This window comes from Pungitius pungitius, chromosome 18 (genome assembly GCF_949316345.1).
Source record: "Pungitius pungitius chromosome 18, fPunPun2.1, whole genome shotgun sequence".
NCBI classification, from domain to species: Eukaryota; Metazoa; Chordata; class Actinopteri; order Perciformes; family Gasterosteidae; genus Pungitius; species Pungitius pungitius.
In genome coordinates, this window is record NC_084917.1 from 830,317 (window position 1) to 842,594 (window position 12,278).

General features: G+C 47.2%; 2 protein-coding genes across 3 annotated transcripts; one reads left to right on the forward strand and one right to left on the reverse strand.

The window, feature by feature from the left end:
* Window positions 1–464: 464 nt before the first annotated feature.
* On the reverse strand, window positions 465–6,238 carry ash2l (ash2 like, histone lysine methyltransferase complex subunit). 2 transcript variants are annotated; one of them, XM_037484295.2, is made up of 17 exons: window positions 6,139–6,238; window positions 5,716–5,782; window positions 5,487–5,632; window positions 4,980–5,068; window positions 4,813–4,907; window positions 4,414–4,509; window positions 4,102–4,197; window positions 3,881–3,956; window positions 3,576–3,593; window positions 2,592–2,691; window positions 2,232–2,449; window positions 1,981–2,148; window positions 1,547–1,740; window positions 1,192–1,284; window positions 1,007–1,105; window positions 855–914; window positions 465–768 (listed from the first exon to the last, which is right to left on the reverse strand). In XM_037484295.2, the coding sequence occupies exons 1-17, from the start codon at window positions 6,195–6,197 to the stop codon at window positions 661–663; spliced, it is 1,782 nt and encodes a 593-aa protein (XP_037340192.1). In that variant the 5' UTR covers window positions 6,198–6,238; the 3' UTR covers window positions 465–660. The 2 variants fall into 2 exon arrangements, with proteins under 2 accessions (XP_037340192.1, XP_037340193.1); XM_037484296.2 differs by lacking the exon at window positions 3,576–3,593.
* Window positions 6,239–10,744: 4,506 nt separating this feature from the next.
* On the forward strand, window positions 10,745–11,456 carry pnx (posterior neuron-specific homeobox). Its single transcript, XM_037484376.2, has 2 exons — window positions 10,745–10,892; window positions 10,976–11,456. Exons 1-2 carry the CDS (start codon window positions 10,778–10,780, stop codon window positions 11,374–11,376), a joined length of 516 nt encoding a protein of 171 aa, XP_037340273.2. The 5' UTR covers window positions 10,745–10,777; the 3' UTR covers window positions 11,377–11,456.
* The last annotated feature ends 822 nt before the right edge of the window (window positions 11,457–12,278 follow it).

A 12,278-nucleotide genomic window follows, 5' to 3' on the forward strand; every position in this document is an offset into this window, starting at 1 on the left:
GACCAAACTCCCTGAGGAATGCTTCCAGCACCTTGTTGAATCTATGCCACGAAGAATTGAGGCAGTTCTGAAGGCAAAAGGGGGTCCAACCCGTTACTAGCATGGGGTACCTAATAAAGTGGCCGGTGAGTGTAAAATGAGTGCTGTCAAACGATTAAAATATCTAATCACGATTAATCGCCAGTTAACTCAAAATGAATCATAATTAATCACACATCTTAAATATACAAATTGTTTTTTTTTTTTAAATGTTCTCGCAATAAAAAAAACAATTGACGTTAAATTGGGTTTGCATTAACGTTAATAAAGCGTTTAACTGACAGCACTAAAAATTATATATATATATATATATATATTAAATAATTCAATATATATAATAATTCTAAAGGCTCAGGAACAAAGTTTAACTTTAAAATCCACAATTCATTAAAGAGCTTCACTCTATTTAGTATTTATTTATTATTTAACCCAGAGTAAAAAACTGTAAATTACAGACAAGGATTGTAAAATAAAACAAAACAAGCAAAAAGACAACCTCGACTTCGGGGGGGGGGGGGGGTCTCTACAGACATTAACCCTTTACAAGTTCCATCAGCTTTGAGCCTCAGTGGACTGATTTTAAATGTTTGTCATTTGATGGGGGGGAGGGGGGGGGGCGCCTCATCCCTCCCATGGGGGGCTGCGTCGTCCGTCCACGTCCGTCTCCACGTGGAACAACATGTCAGCAAGCGTGTGCTCGATCACGGCACCCGAGCCCATGTCGCTCATCTGAAGAACAACGGGAGAATTATTCGTAAGGCAGCTCACCGGGGGGGGGAGGGGGGGTATTTTAAGGATGTGATCCACGCTCTCACCGGCTGGTACTTGAGGTCTTTCGGAGCGTGTCTGAAATGAGGCCCGAAGTTGACTGAAACCTGCAAAAGGGGGTCAAAGAGGGGTATGGGGGGGGGGGTTAACTCAGGAATCCGGCGAGGAAGCAGAACCGATCCCAACGGGTCGTACTCACCGTGCAGCTCTTATAGAGGGAGATGGCGGGGAAGTACATCCCCTCGTACAGGTTGTCGTAGGCGACGCCTTGGCTCACGCCATTTTTAAAGAATATAATCTGAAGAAACAACAACGACAAGAACCATGCGTTAGGAGCAGCAGACACAGCAGGGGGGGGGGTCATGAATGCATCTTCTCCCTCACCCTGCTGGAGCTCATGGACTTCAGGCTCTTCTCCGCTTTGTCCACGTAGTCCTTCTCCTCGAAGTACAGGTAGCTCTTGAACTTGATGAGCGCCTGAAAGAGAAGTTTCAACAATGACCTTCGGCTTCCTGCTCCAGTGGCGTGCGGCACTTCTTTCGCTAATGTCTTTAGACAAATATGATTTTTCAAGCTAAATATGAACAGCTGCATGTGATCAGGAACCACGTAAACAACCAGGCAGGAATTATTGCGTTTTTTCAGAATAAGAGCCCAGAACAGGATGTGAGCCGACATGTCGTCTCACTGTCTCGTTGTTGCTGTCCTGAAGCTCCTGGTGGAGACAGGAAGTCCTCACCTTGTCCTTGTAGGTGTCCGGCAGCGCCTTGGCCGTCTCCGTGGCGTCCGGCAGCTGGATGAAGAAGCCCAGCGTGTCCCCCTGGCCGTAGCCAGAGGAGTAGCTCTTCCCCATCGACTGGTGGAACCGAGTCCCCTTCTTGCTGCGCCACGAGTAGCTGAACTTGTCGTAGCCAAGAGGCGCCTGAAGGTTTCCTGCAATGAAGGATCGGTCTCATCAACACATCTGTATCATTTAAAAGTCAGAGCTGCATTCTGTGTAGTGACCAGCAGGGGGGGGGGCACTCCGGTGGTCCCATAGAGAAAATGACTACTGAATAAACAGAGAGAAGTGAACATTGTAAACATGAGTTGATGGTCTCAACCCAGCGTGACGCCCCCTGGCCAACCGGAGGCGGCGCCCTGCTGGCGAGCAGAGAGGATGCAGCGACCCACCGAGCGGCTGGGACCACCCGAGCCTGGCTGCCGTGTCGGGCGGCATCTCCTCCACGGTGACCTCAAAGTACCAGGAGCCCTTGCGGATGCCGTGGGAGGCGCGCACCATGGAGTACCCCTTCTCCCCGGTCACCGTCAGCCGGTCGTCAGAGATCTTCAGCTGCGGCGCTGCAACGCGAGCAGAACAAGAAGATCAAGAAGAGCGTCACGTGGACCATGATGCAGCGGGGGGGGGGGCGTCGCAGACGTACCTCGGTCGTGCAGCGCCAGCAGCACGCGCTCGTACAGACACGCCCTGTACAGGTCGCCGGGGATGGGCTTCCCGGCCCAGCAGTCCAGCTCCAGCTTATCGGGGTCCGGAGCGTGGGGGTCCGGTTCCGCCAGGATGTAGCGGTACCCGTCTTTGTTAAAGGGGTGCTCCAGTGGGTAGCCGTGAGGAGGGAGGCGCTGGGCCGAGAACAGGGGGTCGCTAAGAGGGAGGAGGGGGGGGGGGGGGCATTTTAGTTTCAATTTAAACTGTGCATCTAAAAGAACCAAAACTCTGGATTCATGATGCGCACTCATACCCCGGTGTGTGTGTGTGTGTCTGTGTGCACGGAGGGTTCTCCTACCTTCTGGTTCTCTTCGTGGCTCCGGCTGCAGAACCCTCCTGTTGCTGCTGCTGTTTACGTTTGGCCCCTCGTCCTTTACCGGGTCCAGGAGCCAACGCGCCTTAAAGAACACACGAGTCAAGTTACTGTCACAAACATAAAGACACACACACACACACACACACACACACACACAAAAAGCAGGAATTAGTGTTCGTGGCGGTTTTCCGGCCTCTGAAACTTTTAAAAGATTCACTTTATTTCCTCTCACATTGTGGAGATCAATGAAGAAACAAAGTGCAGTTTTTCCTTCAGCGATATCCAGAATAACCAAAGAACCGCATTGAATCCACTAGTTGAGATAAACACATTCAGATGTATAACAGAACATAGTAAGGTCTTCAGATGTTGATCCAAAGATCAAGTGAACATTCCTGTTAAAGTCAAGCAGTAACATTGTGTTGTTTTCTTCTTAATGTTACGTTAATTGAATGATTACAGGATTCATGTGATGCAGGTTACGACCTTAAATTAAAAAACGATGATAGTTACACTGACGGGATAATCAGAGAGTTTAAATTTGGTGTTTAAAGTTTTTTTAAAAACACTAATTTATTTTGATCTCCTGGATTTGTGACTTTAGAATCTTAAAGTTTTTTTACTCTCATAAAAGTAAAAATAGAATAGCCGTGAAATGCTAAGCTACGACGAGGCTAGCTAGTTAGCAGCGGATAAAGGAAGCCAATGGCAGCAAGGCAGAGACGGGGGGGGGTCCGTCCACTGGTCACAGGGGGCAAAGCTTGTGGGGGGGGGGACACAAGCAGAGAGCAGACAGGCGGGGGAGGGGGGGGGTGAGTGGGATGATGAAGTTGCCCTCGAGATGCTTATTGGAAAACCTCAGGGCCAACTTCTATCCGGGGGGGGCAGGGGGGGGGGGGGGGGGGGGAGGGTTACAAGACACAAAAACAGATCAGCTCCAGAGGCCAAAAAGCACCAAATATTCACCTGAGAACGAGGATCCACCTGGAAGAACAACCACAAGACGACCAGGGTCACCACACAGAGACCACGCCAAGAACGCCAGGGGCGCTTCATTCGCTCGCCTGCCACTAACGGGGCGGGGGGGGGGGGGGGGCTGCCTGAAGCTCTTTTTAATTCGGTTTTACCACAATAACACGTTTCTTACATCTCGGTGGTTTTTACTCCTATTTTTAATCAGGATGAAGGATTTCAGTCGCTAAGTTATGGGCGCCGCAAGACGAAAACTCCCATGATGCCGCGGTGCATAAGATGCACGTCGGTCCTCTCACCGTTCAGGCCTCCGGCCGCGGGGGCAGCACTGGTCTGCTTCTGTGAGTCGTACGATGGTCCGATGGTCCCCAGGTCCTACAGAAGAGCAGAAGCCTCAGATATCATAAAACATCCTCCTCCCTCCTCCTCTTCCTCCTCTTCCCTCCTCTTCCCTCCTCTTCCCTCCTCTTCCCTCCTCTTCCCTCCTCCTCCTCCTCTTCCCTCCTCCTCCTCCCAGTACCTGGTCCAAAAGGCCGAACTTGGGGTACTCCTCCTCCGGGTCTTTGCTGCCGGGGTCCGGGTGCTCCTTCACCAGAAACACGTCCCGCTCTTTGCTCTGGAAAAGAAGTAATAAAAAGATTGATAATGTCAAATAGTGAGCAGGTCGACCAGTACATTCTTTTACTTTAAGTGGACATATTTCTTTTATATCACAGCAATGTAACAGCATAACACGGACTAAAGCTCATTTCTGTCCGGCATCGTTCTTCTAAGAGATTAAACTGTTTCACGTGAGGGATTCAAACATCTTCTACTGAAAATAGAAGGTCACCATGGCCTTGACGATGTTGTTGGGCCAGGTGAGCTTCCCGGGTCTCTGGCGGGTCGTCATGCACTCCCAGTACTTATCAATGAAGGGGATGATGTCCTGCAGGGAGACGTGGGAAATATGCAAACATCAGCACAGTTTTAAATGACTTAAATTCATTCTCCTGGTGTCTCAGGCAGCAAGAATAAAGACTTAAATAATGTATTCAGGATGAACACTTTATTAACATCCCATGGTCAGAACATCTCAGGGATGACACTTGTGTCAGTCCTCTCATGGATCTCCTGGGATTGTGGATTACGGTGTACTTTATTCACGCAGATGATCGCCGCTCATCTTGTGACGGAATCATTCTTGTTCAGACCTCACCGACCTGAATCAGAGCGCTCTTCTCTGTCCCACCTTGTCTTTGGGGAACATCGTCTTCGGGTGCTCGTCCTGCGTCCTGGACCTCCACGTCAGGTTGGCCAGCGCCGTGAGACACATCTCCTTCAGGTCTGCACGAAATAAAGCTCATCAAACACACGTCAGAGACGGAGGACGGAGCCCGAGCGGCTGCTTCCACCTACTGGCTTGCTTGCGGAGGAAGTAGGTGTTGCCGCTGTGGTGGCACACGTTGCAGTGGAACACGTAGTTGGTCATGAAGGGCAGGCAGGTCCTGTGGAGGAGAACAGCTGTTCAATGTCATGACACAAACACACAGGATGTCGAATGGTGCTCAGCTACATTTCAGAAATACATTCTATCTGCTGAGGTTTGAATGATTCAAACTAAATCTGGCTGTAGGAGCATTACATCTATATACAGGTAGGTAGGAACATACAAACAGGATTATTATGGGCTGTATAGGCTATCAATAAAAGTCTTAAAAATGTCATTTATAAGTTTGCAGTCTTTATAAAAAAGGCATAAACTTCATAAAAATGGTTTAAAAAGACAGAATAAACCCAGAATAATCCCAGTAGATTTATTTGGCAAAAGCAACGACAGACAGAAGTTATTATTGTTAGCATAAAGTATTATTAGGATTAACTGGGAAGTGGTTTAAAATAAAGTCAGAGTGTTAGTGCGCGTACGCCGTGTCGATGGCGAACGTGTCCGCGGTGAACCACTTCATGCACAGCGCGCACTGCAGCTCCACGTCGCCCAGCTGCCGCCCGCTCTCCTCGTCCCCGGAGCCCGTCAGAGCGTCGGCGGCCTCCGGGCCCTCGCCGGCGGCTTCCTGGAGACACGGAACAGACCGTACGGGACGAGGGTTAGAATGAAAGCGGAGGCGGAGGTTGAGAGGAGATGAACGTGCGTTACCATTCCCTCTTTGCCGCTGGGTGACTCCGTGTCGACGCTGGCGGGGAGTTCTCTGAACGCAGCATCACTGGCGACCAAAGGAGAGATCCATCAGTACTTTAGTACACGCTCGGAATACTACTACCGTGTATTTTATATAACGTTATTCATCCCGCACGCCAGACTCAGCGTTGTGGACTGTATGACCTGGACACAGCGGGACCTGTAGGGACCTTTGGCTCTACGTGCTTCCCGGTAGGCGGGTAGAATACAAAGAGCAGCTCGGCTGTAACGGAACACGGTTCTCTGCGGCGCGCTAACGTTAGCTAGCCGCTTTGCTGACTTCACTTCCGGCCGAACAGCAGCGTACAGGTGGCTCATGTTCCTACACGTCAACACAAGCAGAGCCACAACGTTCACCACGATGAAAGACGTCGCACATACCCGTCGCCGGCGTCCGCTTCTGTTGTGGCTGCACTGGCCGCCTCTGCTTCCGACGCCATGTTTTCAAACCGTACTAAAAAGCGTCCGGCGTCAACTTCCGGGTTGCGTGAGAAGCTCCGCCCACAGCGCCGCCGCAGGCCGACGGGCGAACTGCACCCTGCCGCCGCCATTAAGGGTTTATTCAAATATACTACATTAATCTGTCCAGTTCATTACAAATGATCTTAAGAACCACTCACACATTTAAAAAGGAATTAGCTATAATTTCTTTGTTTTATATATATATTCATTCAGATGTATTCAGTGAAAAGCGTGTTAGAATGTTTTATGTAACAGGTTGCTTTATATGTATCTACAGGTGGTCAGTGGAAATGATGTAATACAATAACACTGTGCATAAATCTGGAGACACAGGAAATGTGAAGATTTGGATATTTGAATTTTAATATTCAGCCAACAAATCAAGCTTGGAAAATTGGATTATGTATATTTATAAGGACTTAATAATAATGGAAGCGTAATGTGTAGAGTCAGACAGCTTTTACAAGCATTTATTCAGAGCTAAATCAGAAGCTAGAAGAAAATCCTCACAATAACACAATAGAATATTTGTCATAAATAAACTAATTCAAGTAATGAATTTCCTCTTAATAAGTTCTTAAAGTGTTGCATTCCTGGGAAAATACCTGATTCTCAACAGCCAATCAGCTCCAGAGTTACTAGATGTGTATGAACAGTGGAAGTAGCAACGTAAGTAAAGAGAAGCTTTGTGTTGTACGACCACCAGGCCCGGCTCTTAAAGTCAAACATCGTTAAAAAGTCTCCTTTTTGGGGGTCATTCAGGAAACCAGCAAAGAGACGATTAGCACAAAAGTCAAAGTGTGCCAGAAGACGTCCCACAAAGAGCCGTGGAATGCTGAGGGCACCCCCGGGAGCTGCCATAAAGGCCTTTAGGGCGCCGTTAGAGGGGGAGATGGTGGCGTCTTCTCCTCCTCTTTCCTCCTGACGGAGGACACACATCTGTGGAGCCGAGACACCATGATGGACATTATCTACTCCTTCTTTTGGAACAACATGGTGCAACAGGAAAGAAAACCAGCTTTGAGAATAAAGAGTGAAATCTGACTACGTCCCCCTGAAGTTAAGAATGTGAGAAAAACCCCTCCCTCTTAATGTGAGTCCTCCTCTCACCACGTTATCACCACGTTATCACCACGTTATCACCACGTTATCATCACGTTATCATCACGTTATCATAACGTTATCATCACGTTATCATCACGTTATCACCACGTTATCATCACGTTATCATCACGTTATCATCACGTTATCATAACGTTATCATCACGTTATCATCACGTTATCATCACGTTATCATCACGTTATCATCACGTTATCATCACGTTATCACCACGTTATCATCACGTTATCATCACGTTATCACCACGTTATCATCACGTTATCATCACGTTATCATCACGTTATCATCACGTTATCATCACGTTATCATCACGTTATCATCACGTTATCATCACGTTATCACCACGTTATCATCACGTTATCATCACGTTATCATCACGTTATCATCACGTTATCATCACGTTATCACCACGTTATCATCACGTTATCATCACGTTATCATCACGTTATCATAACGTTATCATCACGTTATCATCACGTTATCATCACGTTATCATCACGTTATCATCACGTTATCACCACGTTATCATCACGTTATCATCACGTTATCATCACGTTATCACCACGTTATCATCACGTTATCATCACGTTATCATCACGTTATCATCACGTTATCATCACGTTATCATCACGTTATCATCACGTTATCATCACGTTATCATCACGTGATCATCACGTTATCATCACGTTATCATCACGTTATCATCACGTTATCACCACGTTATCACCACGTTATCATCACGTTATCATCACGTTATCATCACGTTATCACCACGTTATCATCACGTTATCATCACGTTATCACCACGTTATCACCACGTTATCATCACGTTATCATCACGTTATCACCACGTTATCATCACGTTATCATCACGTTATCACCACGTTATCATCACGTTATCACCACGTTATCACCACGTTATCATCACGTTATCATCACGTTATCATCACGTTATCATCACGTTATCACCACGTTATCACCACGTTATCATCACGTTATCATCACGTTATCATCACGTTATCACCACGTTATCATCACGTTATCATCACGTTATCACCACGTTATCACCACGTTATCATCACGTTATCATCACGTTATCACCACGTTATCATCACGTTATCATCACGTTATCACCACGTTATCATCACGTTATCACCACGTTATCACCACGTTATCATCACGTTATCATCACGTTATCATCACGTTATCATCACGTTATCATCACGTTATCACCACGTTATCATCACGTTATCACCACGTTATCACCACGTGATCATCACGTTATCATCACGTTATCACCACGTGATCATCACGTTATCATCACGTTATCATCACGTTATCATCACGTTATCACCACGTTATCATCACGTTATCATCACGTTATCACCACGTTATCACCACGTTATCATCACGTTATCATCACGTTATCACCACGTTATCATCACGTTATCATCACGTTATCACCACGTTATCATCACGTTATCATCACGTTATCATCACGTTATCACCACGTTATCATCACGTTATCATCACGTTATCACCACGTTATCACCACGTTATCATCACGTTATCATCACGTTATCACCACGTTATCATCACGTTATCATCACGTTATCACCACGTTATCATCACGTTATCACCACGTTATCACCACGTTATCATCACGTTATCATCACGTTATCATCACGTTATCATCACGTTATCATCACGTTATCACCACGTTATCATCACGTTATCACCACGTTATCACCACGTGATCATCACGTTATCATCACGTTATCACCACGTGATCATCACGTTATCATCACGTTATCATCACGTTATCATCACGTTATCACCACGTTATCATCACGTAATCACCACGTTATCATCACGTTATCACGTTATCACCACGTTATCATCACGTTATCATCACGTTATCACCACGTTATTATCACGTTATCATCACGTTATCACCACGTTATCATCACGTTATCACCACGTTATCATCACGTTATCACCACGTTATCACGTTATCATCACGTTATCATCACGTTATCATCACGTTATCATCACGTTATCACCACGTTATCATCACGTTATCATCACGTTATCATCACGTTATCATCATTACATCGCACCCTGCTGCTGAATGATGGCCGATGTCATTGGTCCTCCTTTTCTACTCTCATATGAAGAGAATCATTATGTGACTCTTGTCTGTTATAAGATCCTTCTTTAGTTCTTCCCCCCCCCCCCTCCCCCCCCCCTGTACTGAGGACACAAAGCTCCGGGTCGGAGAAGGTCAAACCCTACCGGAGACATCTGCTAATTGTCCTGATGGGCCGGCCTCTCTCGTCCTTTCAGGACCAGCAGCTCCGTAGGAGTCTGTGGATGGCAGCTGCCATTTTCAGGAGTCCCCCCCTCCCACGACCCTCCTCCTCCTCTTCCTCCAGAGGAGCATTAGAGTTAAAGATGCGACTGTTGTGAAGTTAATGAAGCTGCTAAAGGCCATTATACCTGGAGGAGGGAAGTAATACTTTCACCAGAAACTGTTTCCATTGTGGTTCTTCTTCAGTTATCTAATCAATACATCAAATCAACCAGTGATTGTCCACCTGGATTTACAATTATCCTTCTTCTGCTTGTGCTTCCTCTCTTTCTTCATCTTTTCTCCTCCTTCTCTCCAACTGATTTAATTGCTCTAATTGAACTTTGGATGAAGTACTGATGAGGATGGTTTTAAATAATTCATTTGTACTTTTACTCAAAAGAATGTGGATTTATGAACATGAACGACATTAAGATGTTGGAATGAATCAATTTAGCAACTCACCTTAGTAAATCTACCTCGTAAATCTCCTTAAATCTCTCAGCTCAAATCAAAGTGTTTTTTAATTTTTGAGTGAAGAACTTTGTGGTCTGACTAAACATCTTCTTGTTCTTCTTGTTACACGAGGAGACAGCAGCGGTCAGATGGCCCCTCAGGTTGTTAGTGGGCTTCTCATTGAACCGAAAGGTTTTGTGGGGATGCGCGAGACAAAGGGTCCACTTTCCTTTGATGAGTCCATCAATTAGCATCACAAGGCGCGTTCACGTGTCCTACCAACGCAATGACAAGACGTCCACAAAGAGGAACACGCAGGGACAGAAAGCGGGTACATTTTAACCAGATGCGCGGTAATAAATAACCAACTCAATGCCCCCCCCCCTCGCCGGCAGAGAGCACGCATTTGCATTCTCAAGTGCCGAGCGCGTGGGGGTCCCGCGGGGGTCCTGCCGGCGCGGAGCGTGTCCACTTTACGCACGGGACAAAGAGGCTCCGCATTGCTTCATTTGGGTAACTTTTCCAATGATATGTAAATTAGAGAAGCGGCGGCGTGTGCAGAGGGGGGGGGGGAATATAACGATATAAACCCCCGGGAGCAGCCACTCCGACTGCAGCGTCCCACCCTCAACATGCAGCCCGGCGCAGCCAAAGTCCCGCTGGGCCACCGGACGCCGTTTTCTGTGGAGGATATTTTGGATCCCACAAAGTTTACGGGAACCAAAGTCTGCGCTGAGGATGCAACAGGTGAGAAACGCACTCCTCTGGAGTCTAAGAATGGGCCTTTTCATCAGTCTATAGAGGTTTAACCGTGCTTTACATTGTGCTAGGAGCTCCTCCTGGAGATGTGAACAGAAAGCAGGAGGCGCCGTGTCCGCCGCAGGCGAAGAGGAGACGGGTCCGCACCGCCTTCACCCCGGAGCAGCTGCGGATCCTGGAGCGCAGCTTCCGGAGGTGCCACTACCTGTCGGTGCTGGAGCGGCACACGGTGGCCTCCGCCCTGCACCTCTCCGAGACCCAGGTCAAGATCTGGTTCCAGAACCGGCGCACCAAGTGGAAGAAGGAGCGCGGGAGGGAGGCGCAGGCCGAGGAGGAGGAAGAGGAGGAGGAGAAGGAGCACGTCTCCCCATCGTACTTTGTCTCCTCCCTTCTAACCTGCGCTCCTCTCTGCTGGCGGCCGCGCGCTCCGCTGCAGATGTTCGCGCCTTTCCATCATTATTACGCACGATGAAGGCTGATGGACCAACGCGCGTCTCACCAGAAACCATCAACCCGAACCCTGCACGAACGGACCACGATGCACGAGAGCTGTCACAGTGCCCAAAGGCACCGAGTTTATATTTTCTAATGTAATTATGCTATAATTTATTTTGATAAACACTTTTATTGAAACTTTTGACGTTGGTTTCCTGTTTCGTTTAAAAAAAATGGTTGATTCTCAAGTTAAAAAAAATGTGCATTAATATCTAATATCGTTTCTATATTCTAAAGTGTGATTTATTACCTTGCGGTATATTGTGTAACTGAAACACAACCTGTTTATTAAGGAGGATTCATCCTGAGGAGAACACAAATGAACCATATAACGGCATATACACAATTAGTGTATTCACATCGGAAAACTTCACTTCCTGTTCCCCTATCTCAGAATCAAAGTGCTTTTTTATAGATCACATCAGATCTGGTGCTTCCTGTCGGACTCCAGCAGGGGGCGACTCCTCTGACAATTCAGTCACTAGAGAATGACTTCTCTCTTGATTTATTCCCTCAGTAAACATTGTAAACATGAGTTGGTCTCAGTCTGACAGGTCCCTGTCTCCGTGTCTCAGTGTCTCAGTGTGTCCACACAGACGTCCCAATCAGATCAGATCAATAAAACTCAGCAGCTTTACTGCTTTCAGAATGTCCAACCTCCTTTTACACAGTTAACTGTTTCACTGACACATGGAATAATATTTCCTTTGTCTCTCTCTCTCTCTCTCACACACACACACACACGCACACACACACACACACACACACACACACACACGCACGCACACACACACACACACACACACACGCACACGCACACGCACACACACACGCACACACACACGCACACACACACACACACACACACACACACATCTG